Source organism: Coturnix japonica, chromosome 3 (assembly GCF_054131305.1).
Source record: "Coturnix japonica strain WE chromosome 3, WE-NBRP24, whole genome shotgun sequence".
Lineage (NCBI taxonomy): Eukaryota > Metazoa > Chordata > Aves > Galliformes > Phasianidae > Coturnix > Coturnix japonica.
The window spans coordinates 84689758-84708445 of record NC_140665.1 but is presented as its reverse complement, the minus strand read 5'-3'; the positions used below and the strand labels follow the sequence as shown (position 1 = coordinate 84708445).

General features: G+C 38.7%; 1 protein-coding gene and 1 long non-coding RNA gene across 6 annotated transcripts in view; one reads left to right on the top strand and one right to left on the bottom strand.

Annotated features, from left to right (window-relative positions):
• CSMD1 (CUB and Sushi multiple domains 1) overlaps window positions 1–18688 on the bottom strand; it is an 883639-nt gene that overhangs the window by 675235 nt on the left and 189716 nt on the right. For all 5 annotated transcript variants that reach the window (XR_014944901.1, XR_014944902.1, XM_015859302.3 and 2 more), the window contains exon 2: window positions 3443–3659. Coding sequence is in view for 3 of the 5 variants with exons in the window: in XM_015859302.3 (XP_015714788.2) it covers window positions 3443–3659 (217 nt within the window). In the remaining 2 variants the exon portion in view is untranslated. The remainder of the gene's footprint in view (window positions 1–3442; window positions 3660–18688) is intronic.
• Window positions 13972–18521, top strand: LOC146761543 (uncharacterized). Its single transcript, XR_014944903.1, has 2 exons — window positions 13972–14022; window positions 18280–18521. It is a non-coding gene; the product is annotated as an uncharacterized LOC146761543 (long non-coding RNA).

Below are 18688 nucleotides of genomic sequence, written 5' to 3'. Positions count from 1 at the left end.
TAAAACACAAATCTTTACTTCAACTAATGTAAGCAATAACAAGGAGCTTCTAATACATGACTACCTAGACTGCAGTATACTAAATAATGCATAGGAGGCCTCAGAATGAAGGTAAGCAGACATTTTAAAACCACATTCCAAGTAATATATATCACGTGTCCAAAAAGTATTGTTACTGATAGCTGTGTGTGCACACAAAATATTAATGTCTGTACATCTGTATCTTCCTATCAGCATATAGAGTTTAATTAGCAGCTTTTCTGAATAAGAAAACAATGACCACAATTGCCTGGAATTCATTTTTGAGAATTTTCCAGGTCTTTCTGAAAGATCAAAATGATGCATTGAAAAAGACAATTTCAAAGTGTATTTCACAGATCTTAAGGAATTCTGCAATAAACCAAGTGTGTGATGCTAAAAGAATTAATTTTTCACATAGGAAAAATACACTTCCACTCAGATGAATCAGCATTTGTTTCTTTCAGGCACAGGAAAATCAATATGAAGTATAAATAATCTCTGAATGACTTTTGAATTTGAGAAAAAACATTGAACTGCCTGGTTTGAATTCACGTGCTTCTGGAAGATAATATACCTACCAACAGTAGTAGAGAGGTCAACAGCTCAGCTTGAGCAGTTTACTTCTGCAAGTACATTGACCTACACTCTCCAGAGCCAGCCTTTGCCTCCGTGACACTATTCCTTATGTTCCATCACTACATTTACCATTTCCATCTACAAACTGATATAATCATACCTAAGTAGGGTATAAGAAGGAAAATATCAAAATAAATACTTCTTAGAACATCAGCTACTCCAAACTACTGAATGCAACTCTTAGTGAAATAAGTTCAAAGGACTACAACTTAGTAGTAAGAGACCGTGCCCAAAGTGTTTCACCTGCATCAATTCTGTTTGTTACTAGTTGTATACATATACTACCAGTATGCCGATGTATAACAAATGACAACTCCTTTGCAAATTAAAGTGCACATAAAGAATACATTTTACATCTTTCTTCAGCTTAATTGCATTTGGTCATATTTTGAAATCTCTTTTCCACTGATAATGAAGTATTTATGTTTTACTAGTTTTTTTGGTCCTCCACCCTCAGTAATGTAAGAGGTCTGAGACCTTCATTTTGGTTATTAAGACACGGTGATATTAATTATCTGATTTCATCTTTCTTTATCTAAAAAAAACTGTGGTACCCCAAAAAGCATTTCTATAACGGATAGCATTAGGGTTAAAAATTCACATTTCCTCAAATACATACATACATGCATGCATCAAAGTTTGCTCTTAGTTCAGTGAACTCTGGAATGATATAAAAATAAAGGAGTTGTGACATTATTTTAAAGAACAATCTTTTTGGCCACAGACTGTAATCATCACACAGAATGGAAAAGTGCTAGTCTGTTTTTTTCTACAGCAATAGGCAGGTGTGAAACAGTATTTTTAGTTCTTTAACTGTTGATAGCATCATTCTTCCTATTACAGCCTTACTTCTCAAACTCCTAGAAGCACAGCTTACAATAATCTATGATCACTACCATGTACAATTTGTCACTTTAAATGAGTGCACTTTAATAATGCAATAACATACAAAGTTCTTACACTCCTTACAACTACTTCTCTTTTCTTCCTCCACAACTTAAAATCACTTATTTCTTTACCATATCATTTCAATATATTATACATATGGTCCTACTTTCTTAGTTTTAGCCAAGATATTTAGTGAAAGTACCCTGTCGAATGCAAAAAGGTTCTTAAAGAAGTACAGTAACCTAGCTGTAACCTAACCTGTACAATTTTGTTCTACTCTATTTTGCTTTAACAGATACAAAAGGCAATATAAAGTCTTTGATGAACATTACTCAAATATTATAATTTGCTATATACAATTACACGACTATTTTTAAAGGAAAATCTCGACTTTCATTGTGACAGCTTAAGAAATATAATTATCAAAAATCTAGCAGAGTATTTCCACCTATGCAAAAACAATAATAATATGCATACTCTGAAAGGGAAGTTCCAAGAAGCTCTCTTGCACTTGAACACTGTCAGCTAAAATGCAAGACTATAATTTCCCAATATCTGCTGAGTGAACTGTCTTCAAATGTGCAATTGTAGACAGGCACGCCTGTGAATATGCTTTGTGCAACTAAGCTGAGGAAAATTTAAGTCACAGAGCACAAGTTACATCAATAACATCTTGTCATTCAAATTCTGCTTTTTTAACATTAGTGTCCTACAAGGTAAACTTTCTGTCTTCTGCATTCATAACCACAGAACACCAACTGGTGTTCTTCCTTTAAACAGTTTTCTACTAACAAATTAGTGTAACAGGAGCGTGTATGTTAGTTACTGATAATAACAGCATTTGACCTAAACATAAGTGTTCCTTGTATATAGGTGATACAAGTACTGAAAGTCAGTAAGGGCTGGAAATGAAGCACATATACTTTGCGGTAAAGCATGGGGAGCTTCACACTTTTCGAAACATTTTGCACTGAGTCAACAATCAATCAGAACATTATTTTTGTCAGAAATGTGATGACACTCACTAAAAATGCAGAACACGCTGGTGATGTTACAACATTTGTTTTAGCAGTATAATATAAATCAGAATCATGCAAAAGAGCAATCAGAAAACAGAACTGACAGTAGTGCTTTACAGTACTTCATAAATCTCACGCCTTTAGAGAAAATGACAGAGCAGCACCAACAGCAATGCTGATTTTTAATCGCTGCTGTCTAGATCCAGCAAATGGCTGAGGAAACACAAGTCACGTACCACAGAAATTAATGTTTCAAAATCTAAAAGTCGTGTTCTTGAAAAGCTTGAATATAAAAAAAAAAAATAAAAAAAATCTGTAAATCATCCTCCTAATTTTAGTAGTACTAAAAGATATAAGGCACCATAATTTCTGGCCTTTAGAGGTCCCTAATTGTTTAAAAATTGTATACACATGTAGATGCAAAAGAATTTCAATTCCAACAGAGTCAAAAAATTCACAGCTCAACTCCCTGGTATAAGCAATCATTTAATCTGGTATTTCCAGAGGTTGCCTAACACCCACTAATGAGATTGCCTCTCAAAGACTACTTTGCCTATGACACATTCAATGGGACTCTTTTAACAGTGTATTTAGCTGAAGCTTCACATACTGTAGGCACAGTATCACAAAAGTGTGATCTCAACAGGAGTACTTTCTAGGAATGAGGACAGGTGCCTACAGGAGAGGGTGCCTATGCCAAATCTAGATTCCATCATGTGGCAGATTTAAAAGAGCTACTTCAGCGCAGGATTTTCCTGTACTTGGGGATTCTTCTGGAACTACCCTTGAACTGATGAAATTTGCACTGAGATTGATGCTACATATAATCAGAGAGTGAGAGAGACATAAAACAAATGAAGAATGAAAAAGTACTTTACCTCACTTTTAAATTGCCTTGCTGTGGCTGTCCGTCATAAATTGACAGTATATCAAAATCTTCCTCGAGGGCAAAAGTATGAAACGACAATTGTATCCTGTTTCGTTCTCCTGTGATAATGATCCACGTGCAATTGGCGTAATTTGGATACCCATGAGGAAATCCAGGGCTTTCTATAGTACCGTTCGGTCCCTGTACTAAGCCTCCACAGTTTTGACCTGAAGAAGAAGAAAGCAAAACAAGCATTTTAGTGTATTTTTACATATTCTTACATGAATGACTATATGGAAATTCCATGTTATCATATTTTTTTCTGTATTTCAAGCACCATGTAAAATCGCATTTAAACTGCGCTTCTCTCTGAATTCAAAGCCCCATCATTGGCTTTTCTCAGACACCTACCTTCTTTTTATGCAATTAATCATTATTTGAGGTTACATAGCATTAATAACAAATGACATATTCATCCGAATGTGAAAATTAAGCATTAGTCTTGATGCCATAAATTCAACATCTGTCATGCTAGAAAGCTTTCAGAGCTTATTTGGTGGATGCCATTTACAATTTTTTTATATAAATATATATACATGTAATCATTTTTATATAGAAATTTTATAATATATAAAAGCATAAGGGCTTTTGGAGATCTGAAACATGCCTTCATCAAAAGCAAAATGCAGTCATGTTTATTATGCATTCTGTTGATACCAACAATAATACTGTCACACTTAAGAAATACCGCCAAATTTCAGTAATATAACACTGTTAGGGCTCTGATCAAGATAGATAGTGTGAACTTTGTTTTTAGGATTTTAGAACAACAGCATTAAGGATTTACTCAGCAGGTATTTCTGTCTGCCTGGTTTGTACATCCTACAGACTCTGTGAGGCTATAGCAGCTCGTTAACGGGAAGTCTTCAGCAAAAAGTGTCAGTTTACTGTGCACACTCACTAATTTACAACCCGATTTTGTTAATCCCACACACAGTGGTTGCACTGGCTCTGATCTAAAGTATTAATGAAATAGTTGAGGAGAGAAAAGTTTAAGGACATTCTCTGCACTGTAATGCTTGGATTATTAAATACATTTAAGCACTTCAGAACAAGTGTAATCCCAGTGTTTATTGTTATACCTAGACCAGGAAAGCATTTCAGGCTGCAATTTTATTTTTAACTTCACAGTAGTAGGTTTCTGAGACTGAATATTTCCGAGTGGTGCTGTCAAATGCTTGTGGGAGGTTTTCAAATCTTAATAAAATTCATCTAATAAAAGAGATTCACAGTTAAAGCTGAAGAACTAATAGGTAATCATTACTAAATTCAAATATAACAGAAACTCTCATGAATAGATAAAAAGGCTGCAGGGATTCAGGAGGTCTTTAAAGTAAAAATCTTCTCTAGCATATCTATCAATTGATTCATATTGCTTTAATAAAACACTGATGTTATTAAACGTTACTGGAGAAGGCACATATTACACCATGAACACAGTATGGAACTTCCAGCTATGCACCGTTCATTTTAATTTGTCAGTATCCTTGCAGATTCTTGGCACTGCATTCCTCTTCCTACAACCACAGCATAAATGTCACACAAATGTCAGGGACCAATTTTAAATAACTTAATTACAACAGAAATATTTTTTTCTGAAAATCAAGGAAGGAAAATTATAGTGACCACCCACTATCCTAAAACTGTAATAATGCATTTCATATCACCAACATCCACAAATCATTTTGTGTAAATCAAATAAGTATCTCCTGTAAGCTGTGCTCCCTTCCTACCACCCTGACATGAAAGGGTTGATTTGAAAGAGGAGATCAAGTGTAGATCAAGTGTGAGTTTGCAATTTGCCTAAAATCTACCACAGACAAAGTACCCTTTTAGGAGCAGAAATTGCATGAATAATGTAACAGAAACTTTAGCTACAGTTTGGACTTCTAGCCAGACAAACAAATTACCTCCCCAGTCTCTTAGCAAACACTTAAGGGAAATACAGGAAATTGCTGAGGCTAGCAAGTGAATTCTTCCACCCACAAAATGGTCCCAATCCTGCAGCTTCCTACATACCTAATTGCAGAAGTTCCTGCAGCCTTCAGTGACTATTCCTAACCACTGTGCCCTCTACCCATACCAAACCTCAGAAGCCCCACTAAGCCATCTCTGTTCCACCCCTCAACATATTTTGACAACTCTGATAGCCCACATTTTACCACCATCATGATAATTTTCTTTCTATTTGAGAAGAAAAAACTGAAACATTTTATTCTACACTACTGAAAAATCTCCAAAAGGGTAAGAAAATAAGAATGTGAGAATAGGAACTATGAGTAAAGAAACTAGAACAAGAACAATAAAGACAGAGTAGAATACTGAATACATTTACTTGAATTCTGCATAAGTGAAATCTGAATTTAATAGTTTAAACTGAAATGTTCCCACACTTCGGTTTTATTCCAAAACGTGCTTTACTAGTCCTTACCGTAGATTCCAGTTATGGTGCATTATTCTCTTGGAAAATAAACTAATGACAAATGTGACAGCCAACATTTTTATCTCCACTTAACTTAGTCATTTCTTACCATGTCTAGCCTTTTCTTTCTCCAGTTTGCTTTTGCTCTCTTCTATATATTTATACATATATATCCGCTGCCTATTTACTTTGTACTCGAGAAGCACAAAGCAAAAGAGATAAGAAAATGTTCTTTGTGCTAGTCAGCTTCAATCCTAATTTTACATACCTATATATACACATTTATTTAATGATCTGTTAAGTAAATACAAATAAGTGAATAAAAGCCCTGAATACATTTAATACATAGCCAACTCCTAGCAATCTCACTGCTCCACACTGGAAATTGCAAGGAGGATTACTTTCCAGAATTTAGCAATGCTCAGAGACTACACAAAATGTGCATCCTGAGAAAACTGGCAACCTTTTAGGTCCCTGCTTGGTTGTGACTCAAAATGTCAAGAGAAGGATATTGGGAAAGTAAAGGATCATCTGCTGTCGATATAATACCTATTTTGTCAATAAATGTAAGTCAAAATGCTCTAGAACTGTCAAATGTTACACTTCTGCTGAGGAGTAAATGAAGCACCAAATCACTTAAAATCCGAAAGTGAGATTCAGTAGGAGGATATACTTGGAGAGCAGGAATGAAGATGCTGACATGTGACGGGTGGCAGCAAATTAGATAACAGTTGGCAATGAAACATCATTCAAACCAATGCAGAGACACCATAGACCAGTAATAGGATACTGATTAGATTAATTACTAAGATTTTGTTTCTTATGGGTGCCTTAATAGCACATCATGTCCACAAATGCCAGGGAGCTCAGAAACAAAGAAAAAGAGAAATAAATTGAATGCACTTACAAGAAAATATTAGAAGAATACTCGTATTATCAGTTCTGTCAAGCTGAACATACACACAAAAGAAATACATGCTGAATACAAATGAACACACCTCATAGAAAAATCTCCTCGTGCCATTCACTTCAGCTCTGGCCCTTGTGCCAAGTATAGAGATTAAAAAATAAGTTATGCCATTTTTCATTGAGGAGAATATCACTACACTGAATTATTTTAATATTGAAGGTGCATCAAGTTGCCAATACTTCATTAGTCTGGTGCCACATCATTGTTTGTATGAACACAAACTGTATTATTAACATTCATTTTCTATTGAGGCTTGCCTCAAAGAAGGTAATTCAAACAGGAGTTTTAACAACACAGTATAAAAAGTGTAATATAATAAAATTGAAGCTCTTGCATCATAGTTTAAAATTATTGACACCAATTTCAGCTTTAGAAACTAAAGCTTACCTTACGAAGTATATTTGCTTATCACCTATTGATAGTAGCTTGATCCTACTCTGAATTATTCATATTAATAAGAATAATAATATTTCAGCTTTAAATAGATGCATCGAGGAATATTCCACAAATAAAAGTTTAGACAGGGAAGTTTGGTTTTTGTTTTGTTTTGTTTTGTTTTGCTATAACAAAATCTTCAGTCCTTTTATATTCTGAACTGCCCCCAGCAAGGCTCACTTATAGGCTCCTTGGCACCAGCTGTGTTCAAAAGTTGAACAGTTTTTCATTTTACCATGCTGTCCCTCAATGATCTCTGATACTGATGTTGTGTTTCCAGGCAAGTCTTCAGAGGGCCCAGGAGCACCAAAACCTTACTGGGATCTAGCCCCTAACTGTGCCTTCAGCTAGCTCACCTTAGGATTAGCTCCCTCTGGCAGTCTATATAAAACAGCATGGATCACTTTCTTGGAATAGATAGCAGCATGAGTCACTGAGTCCATCTTCTCTTTTTTCTCCTTATTTGTGAGATCTTAATTATGAGAGTAATTTTATATTCTGTCTCCTGCACAGAAAATTCAGATCTACATCTTTCACACACCAGGAGCACCTCACATTTGCAATTATGACTCCCCTAACTCATGCACATGTACGCTTGCAGGAACTTTGCCATTTTAAATAAGTATTAACCAAAACTTAAATGACTCTGAGCAAAGCTCATGACAGGAATAGTTTCACAAATGTCTTTTAATGAGAAAGGGGAAAAAAAGTTCCCTATGTAGTGCAAAGACACTATGCAAGTGTAAAAGAATGTACGACTTTCTCCTGAAGTACAAGTTAATACAGAATTAAATTGTTGTTGACATTAATTCATAGTCCAGTCTTGCCACAACTTGCTTTAAGTCACATTGAAAAATATTCTGAGGCTCTTACTCCAATTTCATGCAGGTTTTATTTCTCCTAAATTAAGTTAATGAGCTAAGTTGCTGACTATCACAACCGACAGCTTGATAAAACTGACTGCTGTTTCCTTACAGCAATACAGTATTTCAAGATTAGAAACAATCAGAAGCTATTGGGTCTGACCTCTCTGCTTTCTCCAGAGGCACAGGCACTGTCCCCTCCTGACATGCAGCCCTCTATGTACACCCATCTTGCTGTGCAGACAACCCCCTGCTGACCAGGCCAGGAAGCAAGGGGATCACTCTGGCCCTGCTTCAGGTTTGTCATCAGCCCAGCCCACATCCACACAGCCCCACGGCCTGACAGCAGTGTCAGCTGGGTACCACTTCTTAGGGGTGACTCTGTGAGGCAGCAACTTACTGCCATCAAATGGTCTGGCAGAGCAGTAGATAGGTGTGAGACCTCAGTAGGGGGCTGCACACCGAGTTGCTTTTCTCTGGCCTTTTCTTTTTAATAGCACATTTTGACATGCTACCTTTCTGTTTTCTATTCTGACTTCACCTGGAAGCCCCTCATATTTCCCTGCCTGCCACTGAGGACCTGCAGTTCATCAAAAACCTCATTGTGCACTATGTGCACTCCATTAGTGCTTTTCACCACTGAAGCTTCACCCTGAAGCTATCTACCCAAAGTGTTATTGCCCTATAAAATTGTCACCTCTTAAATTAACTTCAGTCAAGAACAGAACTGTCAAATGGCCAAAGATGCACAAGCGCAATTTTTTGAGGACTGTTCCAAACAGCATTTGGCTACTTCAAGTATCCTTTAAACATTAATTATTAAGTAACTCCCACAACACGATTAAAAGCTACTTTCTGAGGAACCTATAAAAGCAGAAAGTATCAAGTTCTTTTTAACTGAGCTATCACTGAAGATTTATTTGCAATGACAAGCCATGATCTTCACTGGCAGAAGTGAAATACCCCCAGCCAGCAGCGATGGGATGAGGAATTTACAGAGCACCCTCCTGGCTGCTTGGTGCCAGCTTCTCCTTGCTGGTTATCTGCCAACTTTCAAGGCCAGGAAGAGCTGATACTGCAAAGCTTCAACATCACCAGAATTTAAATGCATTTAAGATGGTCTCAGGCCAATGTGAAATGAGTAAAAATTTACTCACAGTGTGCTTGCAAAAATTTTTTATTTCAGTAAGTCTGGTAAGAAATCGTGTGCAATTTTATCTGAAATCAGTAAAAACAAGCTCATTGCTCATCTATGGTACACTCATATGATAAATATCTCATCCTTGCACCCACAAAGGAGCACAGACAACAAAAGGTGGGGGAGTCCAAACAGGCCCCAGCCCTGGCTCCTTCCAGGCCCATCAGAGAACACCTCAACCCATCACAGGCCCACCTCCACACACCCAGCAGAGCACAGGTATTCCAGGGCACAGAGAAGACTGTGTAGGATGCACAGTAAGAGACACCCTGCCTGGGCCTCTCCAAGCACCACACCAAAAGAGTCATAGCCCAGTGATCTGACATGAAACTCACCAAAATGGGGCAACAGGAGTAGCTCTCCCAAATGTCTTTCAAACAGAGGTGGAGGCCACTGTCTAAGGAAACACTGTGGGATGCAGGGGAAAAGCATTTTGGCATTGAATCATTTACTAGGGGTTATTTATGGGAGAAATCAACACAGAATAGAAAGGATTTGGTTTGTTTTTTAGCAATTATGAGTGAGCGTTTGTGCATTTGTGAAGACACAGCCAGAAGAGACCAGTGAGCAAGTAACCTGTGCTGGGAGCTGGGGGGAGTGTGTCAATGGGAGAGACTGCACAGCTCAGAGGTCTGAAGGGGCAAGATCTAAACTTTTGTGCCTCCATGCATGACACCACAGGAGAAGGGCTAATGGGGAACCAAAAGACTCCTGCCTAGCTCTGCATGTGTGCGAGCACAAATGTGACTGCATGAAGGTCTGAGCAACTGGAGCAAGGCTGTGCCCTTCGGCTCACATGCCTATAGCTGCCAACTACTCGGGAGAATGGGATCTAGGGGCAACTATGGGGACTCTGAGTACTTAAGACCATATGCTGGGGGGAATGTATGTCTGTAGTCTTGCTCCTAACAGACTTTCATCTGAACTAGCCAGAGGAGAAACAGGATGATGTCACTGGTGTTGTCCAAGTTCACGTGAGCACTGACTATGTCTGAGTCAATATTTCTGAACGCTAAGCCTGTAAGCTGTGATGTAAGCATGTGCTCTGTGGGTATGAGGTCTGCCATGATTAACTTCTTGTCATTGGCTAGGATGTAGAGTCAATGCTGTTGTAGCTCCATGATCTGTTGATTGCCACATTCAATCCTTCCTAGCACAATCAGTTGCTTCTGAATCATTCAATGTTCTTGAGTTTGGCAGCTAAAACTTAAATAGGGGGGAAAAAACAGCAACTATGTTGCAAAATTTAGATTGATTTCTTTTAAACACAGATCATTTCAATCCTACATTTGCTGGCTGTGCCTAGTCTAGTACCTTCACTGAGTCCGCCTTATGTGAGATGAACAGTCAGTAAATGTTAAAACAGATGCAGTAATTAAATTCTGATACAGGCATTCACAAAGTGATTGCAACTTCATCAGTCTATAAAGCATCTTAAATTCGAATCTTTTAGCCACAGGATATATACACATTGATTGTGTTGATTAAACAAAAATGCTGGTGTTTTCAAAGTCTTAGATCAGTACTCTGAGAATCAGGCAAGAGCTCCATGAACAATTATTTCCTATGTACATTTAAGCTTTGATTCAGCATCCAACTGAAATTAAATCATTGTGAAGGTTAAAGACAAATATTACTGTTCAGCAAGAAATTCTCAAACAACTCCTGCCATTACGGCAGCTTTGCTGTGTACCAGAGCAAAACATCTTAATTGCTGGGATGTGGAAGTTTTTCTCTATTTTAATGAAGTTCTCAATGCTGAAATACGCATTATACATCAGTTGAATTAGGTTGCCATTACAAATAAAGAAAAAGATATTTCATGTTCCCTTTCCAATACAGAAACGTTCCAAAGACCAATAAATCAGTATTCAAACAAGTTAACATAGAAATAAAATGTGGCAAAATATGTTTCTCTGCAGGAAAACATTTTTTGAAAGATTTTTAATGCTTTAAAAAAATAAAAATAAAAATAAAAATAAAAATAAAAATAAAAATAAAAATAAAAATAAAAATAAAAATAAAAATAAAAATAAAAATAAAAATAAAAATAAAAATAAAAATAAATCCTGTCTACATAACCATTTCAGTGCCAAAAATTTAATATACCATAATTGCTCTCTCAAGGCTACTAGATTATATGTAGGTAATTTTACTCCTTTATTCCTTTTCCTTCTAAATCAGCAGAAAGGCAGAGTTCTCAAACTCTTTATTCTTTCCTTGCATTTACTACAACTGTATTCAAGATCCATCAAAATGAAGGGGAAAAAAATGCATTAAGAGGAAAGGGAAACAATTTAAGTTGCATACAAGATATGAAATACATAAGAGGCGGTATTGAGAAAAGTTCTTTCAGAAAGCCTAAGATTCTACACTGTTAAAGCCTCAAGCTAAAGATAGATTTAGTGCCCTTTAAAACAAGACTATCTTCATAGTTGCAAACTCATTCTGCAGATGGAGATCATTGAGGACACAATGAATTTTATTACTTTGTTTACTTTTCTAAGGTAACGTAAAATAAATTGAGGCTTCAGGTAAACATCACTATTACTGTTACAGGTGCTTAGCAACAGCTAGTAAAGTGAGACAGAACCACGTGGCTAAGGTAAAGAGCTGATCTCATTGTGAAATAATAAGGTAATAATCTCAATTCTCTTCTGAGCTTCACCAGACTAAGAGCAACTCAGCCTTAAGCAAGATATGCAGGAAAGAGAGGTATTTTGGTAGGACTTGATGGATTTTGCTTCTGCCAGACTTCTGCAACGTGAAAGATAACTGCCTGCACTAAATCTGATTACTTCAGTTTTGTCACTTTCATTTTTTATTGATGCCACTCTCCCAGATCACTTCACTGAGAGTCCTGTTCACATACCAGGATCTTAGAACAGGTTCCTTATTACAATCTATGTCACTGGATGCCTAAATCATCAGGCTGGGAACTGTAAAACAGTTCAAGCGATGTGGTTTTATGCTAGAAAAGTATACTGCCAAGAAGCCCAGTTCTGAAAACTGGGAAAATCCATATGTCTCCTTAGAACTGTGCTATGAGCATCATCTGCTCTCTCTTCTTTTTGCCTATTACTACTTCCTTCCTGATTTCTCTTATCCTGTAGGCTTTCTAGCATTTTTCTCTCCTTAGACTGAGGCTGAGTACAGAAAGTTTCAGATTAGTTCATTATGCTACTTTAACTCAATCTTCTCTTCACACTTAAAGCAGAACCTCTTAAGTTTAGTGTTGTTTAATTATCAATGCAGTCAACTGACACCAACTGAAAAAGACAAATACGACCTTTCAAATTAGACTGCTACGTCCCATTTGCGGAAAGCATGGGTGGTAATAAATTCTTTTGCAGTAACTCAAAAATCTCATTTTAAAGGCAGAAGAGTTAGTTTCAGAACTGGATGTGGAAAGATCACATAGAGTCCTACACAGGCTCAAGCAATGGCCCAAGAGAACATCTTGAGATCCAATAAAGGTCTTGCACCTGGGTCTTAGTAACTCCCACTATCAATACAAGCTGTGGGATGAAAGAATAGAGCAAAGCCCTGCTGAAAACAGCCTGGGGGTACTGGTGGATAGCAAACTGGACATGAGCCAGCAATGTGCCCCCAAAGACCAAGAAGCCAACCATATCCTAGGCTTATGCTAGGCAACAAAAGAAGCATGGTCAGCAGATTGAGGGAGTTGATCTTGCCCCTCTACTTTGTGCTGCTGAGATCTTACCCGCCACTTTAAATTGTATTCATTTATATATTGATCATAATTTCAGAGCTCTAGGCATGCTGTTCAGTGGCACCACTGACACAAGTTCACACTGGATATCCGCTACTTTTTTTTCACAGTAAAAATCAAAGTAGCTTAATTTGCAAATCAGATAACAGCTTTACAGCTGTTTACAAGATCTTACAGGGTCACAAAACATATTAGTAAATAACAATGAATAAGACCGACAGTTCCTTCTGAAAAATGAACTCTTCTACAGTCTAGTTATTAGGGACTGTATGACTAAACCAATCTGCACATTGACCTTTACCTGGTAACATTTTTGGAGCTCCCCTAGAACATCTTCCCTTTAACATTTCCACTGAAGCATTCTTTAAATATTTCCACTGAGAAAGTAAAGACTTCTACTCAAGCAGGAACACTAATCACCTTAAAGTAATACTGAATTTCCATAAAGCACAAAGGAAAAAAGTCATGTACTTCTTAGGTGAAGTTTCATGCATTAATCACCATTTTTTAATCGTCCTAGACATAAAATAAAGAAATATTTTAAAACATATTTGTGACAGCAACATGATATCCACAACCTCTTAGATGCACCATAAATACAGGGTTAAATTCTATTATCAAAACACACCCGCTACCGCTTTAAAAACAAAAATCTCTGTGGTTTGGTGTCCTGCATCTTATTTTTCTGCAAAACTGAAGTAACAGGGCTTACCATGTGGATTCTAACCTTCCTTGTATCAGGAATGGTGTGAAGGACTAGGGAAGTCATCCTGCCCCTGTACTCGGCATTGGTGAGGTCTCACCTCGAGTACTGTGTTCAGTTTTGGGCACCTTACTACAGAAAGGACATGGAGGTGCTGGTGACTTGCGGAATCAAACTCTATAATCCAGAGATGGGTTATAAAGCAGGTATGTTTATTCCAGCGTTGCGCAGCGCCGGGTGCAAGGGGGATAGCTCCTCCAAACTTGCACACCGTAAAGAGAAAAGTGTGTTACAGATATAGGTTAAGCTAATACATAATCAATAGTCTCCTCCTCAGTTTGATTACATATTCATTACATTCCCTATGGCCCCGTTCCCTGCGACCCCATTCCCTCATTCCCCCTGACACCATTCCCCGTGACCCTTGCCGATGTTTTGGGGTGAAATTCTTCTTCTGTTTTCTTCTTGGTGTTATCTGCTGTTATTGTTCTCCCATGTCGGCATCATCTTGCCCGGGGGGGGGGGGGGGATCTAATCCTTCTTGTCAGAGGTCTCCGGACAGTTTCTTCTTATCTTTATTGCCCTCTTCTCTGGCTTTATTTTGACTAAGTGTCTGTAATTCCCCCTTTCCCTGCACTTTTAAATGTACAGTTACCCTTTGTCTTGGTTTCTGTGAAGTTCCCCTTTCCCTTTCTATAGCAAAATGTTACCTTACCACCATTTTGAGGCTTTGCTCACTCTTCAATTCCCCCCTTTTCTTTAATCTAGCAGTCTTTTACCTGCTAGATTCTTAATGGGTCTCAAAATAGGCTCCGCTCTCTACCTTTTGTCTCAGCTCATGTCTCTTCCAAACCTCGTATTCCCTTCCAGTACCTTGGTGCAGACGCAAAAGGCATCTTATAACAACACAAGTAAAACACACCAAGAATAGCAAGGTGACGCAGGCTAAGAAAAACTGTTTCAGTCATCCTAAATTTGGCAACTAGTAAGTTTATCCCATGGTCCAGAGAAAACTATTCCCCAATCGGTGTTATCCCTGCCTACTCCATGTTGCAATGCATCTTTCGATAAACAGGATACCTCCTTTTGGATTGTCCATCAGGCATCTGCAGCAGCATCCTCAATTGTTTCTAAGGTTACAGAAATTTTCATACAGCAATACCCCCCTTTTCTTGGGAGTTCTGTAAAATCAATTTGCCATTGTTGCCCTGGAAGGCCCTCTCCCGTGAGGCCCACTTGTGCCCTGTTCCTGGTACTGGGACTGTACTTTGTAGTGTTAGTTTGCCCAATATATTCTCTTATCTTCCTTTATAACCAATTTCCATAAAATACTAAAGGGCATAACAATGTCCATTTGGGCATGCACCCATCTGTCAACTTGCTCTATTCCTTTCTAAATCATTAATTGGACTCCTGTTCTCTTTAGAATATTTTACAGGTTTTGACTTGGCTTCAGAGATTTTAAGTTTACCGTCTGGAATTGAAGCCCTCTTCAACTGCCTGTTCTGCCACCTGATCTATTATCTTATTTTCTGTTTCCTGTACAGTGTTACATTTCTGATGTCTTTTACAACATATAATAACCATTGGTAGATTTAAATCAGGCTGTTTTCCTTGTGTGTGAGCAATCCTTGCTCTTTTCAGATGGTACTATGAGCGTGTGGCACATATTTAGCATCTGTCCATATGATTGAAGCTCTTGTCAAGGCAGTTATTTCAGCCTTCTGAGGGGAAGTCCCCGCAGCTGGTGGTTGTGCTTCGATTACCTGGTCAGTAGCAGTTACTGCATGTCCTGCCTTACAGTCTCCTTGTCTCATAAAACTGCAGCTGCTGGTAACCCAGGTGTCTTCTGCATCTTCTAAGGGTTCGTCCTTCAGGTTCGACTGACCGGCTGGAATGTGCAGCTTCAGTTGATTCAAAGCAGTCATGTAATACTGGTTCTCCGGGAGTTCCGCTAAGGAAAGATACTGGGTTGACAATATTAGTCACAATTATTTCTACATCATCTTGCTCTACCAGGATGGCCTGGTATTTCAGGAATCTTTGGGGTGAGAGCCAATGAACTAATGTCCCCCTTTTGCCTCCAATACAGTAAACACTGTATGAGATATTAAAACTGGTGTCCTTTGGCCCAGTGTAGATTTATAGGCTTCTTGAATATTGAACACCAGTGCAGCCACTGCCCTCAGGCACCATCCCTTACTCACTTCAAGCTGTTTGAGGTTTACCATCAGTCCGTAGCTGTGTATCCATGGTCAGCACCCTCCTGTCATTCCTGGGAACGTATGGAGTTCCTTGGCAGTTTGCAGCTCAGGGGCTTAGCAGATGGCTTCTTTCCTGGCAGTCCTTAAGGTCCAAAGTCCAGCTGTAATTTCTGAGTTATTTGTGCTTTCTGTAAACCAAGAAACTCAGCAAACTCTCAGTCTATTGTACACAGTCCTTTTGTTGCTGTGGCATCCACATGCTCCAGTAAAGTTCCACCCTAGGATGGAGGATCCCAGGTCTCAGGCTCATGAGTTGACCAGTTCTCAAAGATCATTAAGCTGTTCTCACAACCCTGGGTAACACTGTCCAGGTTAACTGAGTCTCTTCTCCCTCTATTAGGGTTTTCCTATTCAAAGGCAAATAACCTTAGGCTTCCTTTAGTCAAACCAGGCAGAAGAGACATCCCTCAAATCCAGAAGGCAAACTCCACCTATTCATTCCTTAACTTGGTTGATAAAGTGCATGGATTTTCCATCACTGAGTGTATCCATTCAACAATTCCATTACTTGTCCTCATGTCTTCTACCAAACTAAAGCACTTGCTATCCGAAAATCTAGCAAATTGGCAAAATTGGAGTTTTGTACTTGGATTCCCATTCAATTAGTAATTCAAACTCAAAAAATTATCTATTATTTCTTTTGTCCTTCTACAGTCACATATCCTCAAAGGGCACCACTTTACCCTGAGTGGGTGAGCTCTTGCTTTTAACTTATATTTAGGGCTTAATTTTTGGCCCTGATGCCCACACCCCTAAGTGTGTCTTAATTGAGATTGCTGTGGCTCCTGGGGGTATAACATTGTTTTTCCCAGTTTGTGTTAATAGTCAGACTTACAATTCTTAATCAGCCAATATTGTTTGACCCTTAGCTCCAGTTTTATTAAATTTCTTGCCAGGGTAACCTGACAGGTACAAGAATTTCTGTATTCCTACTTGTTTTCTTAGCTTATATTTAATTAATTCCAAAAGTAAGCCTTTTCTTGTTGGGCAGTAGCACCTACTACTGTTACAAAACCATCTATGGGTAGTAAGAAGCTCCCATATCCATCAGAAAATGAACTACTTTATCGTGCTTCCTTAGCTGCAGTTTCATCGGTGTATCTGCTAGGGTTAACTTCCCAAGTTCTCATTGTTCAGTTCTGCAATCAGAGGCAATTCCTTCTCACTCAGCTTGGTCGGATTTCTCTACCAGTGTCCCACTGCATTTGCACACTGCTTTCATTCCAGCGGGGCAGAGCCCTCCCTGGGCTCCTCAAGCCTCCCTCCCCCCCCTTTCCTCGTGGGGGATCCCTGGGTCCTATGGCCCTACTCTAGCACCACAACAGTAACAGCTGTTATTATTCTCAATTCCCTGAACATCTCTGATTCTCAATCAGGTGTTTGTTTTGTTATTTGTTGTTGTTGTTGTTGTTGTTTGTTTGTTTTCTTCTTATTGTACACCTCTCTTCAGACCTGACATCCCTGTTTTTATCTTTGCCTTCCTCAACTTTTGTCCTTCCCAAACTTTCTCACTTTCCAAACTCTAATCATTACATTTCACCTCCTCTCCAGAGCCATCCATTGCTGCCCAGATTTCAGATTTCCCAGATCTCTGCACATGAAGGCTATTCTCACTTCCAGTGCCCTGTCCTCTCCACCTTCCCCTTTGCTGTTTACAGCAGCAGTCTCTGACCCTGGCTCCCTCTCCCACTCTGAGAGTTCTGATTGCAGGGGAACGGTGCGGGGGGGTTGTTCTCATGCCAGCACAGATAAACTCACTTTCTCTTTAACCCTTTTTCCTCTGTACACTATTCCACTATTTGTACCCTCATTTACACTTCCACGTACCCTCAACAATACTTCCGTATGACATTAACAACTACACTTTCTTATACCAGCCAAACAGTTTGTCCCATTCCCTTCAAAACCCACAAATCAAACAACACAGTTCTTCAGTTTCCATAAACACTCTTACTACCTTATAACTTTCCCTTAGCAATCCATATCGTTCAGTTATACACCTCTCGCCACAGAGCCATCACTGACTGACCCACCTCCCTTACACCTCTTCGCAGGCAGAACACAGTATCACATAAATGGCTTGATGCTCATTCCACACAGACATTCCTCTATATGTTCATTGTCCCTGTCCTCTAGCTTATAAATCAACCACCACTGATTACAATATTTAATCAGAATTTTTTTTTTTTTTCGGCTCAGGGTTCCTCCTGGTTCCCCAGCGATATCTCGCCAATGTGCCAGTATACACCCCAGGGGTGAGCGCGCAGGGACCTCTTTGCTCTGTGATTTTCCCATTGTAACTTAATATAAACCACCGTATTCTTTTATAAGTAAAACCACTTCTGACACAACAGCATTGTTATGACTTATGACCACATACTTTACAAAAACCAGTAATTAATAATACAAAATAAACACGTATTAAAACATAGATAAACAAGTATTGGAGACAACTTTCGCTTCGTCCGTCCCCGGCCATTTCCCTCGCGGGAGGACGGAACCGCGGGTCGGGACTCCGCACTCGCCCCGCAGCTGTGCTGCATCTCACTCACACCACACTCACACGACAATTCAAACAGAATTACAATATATCATTTGTTAAGCTTAA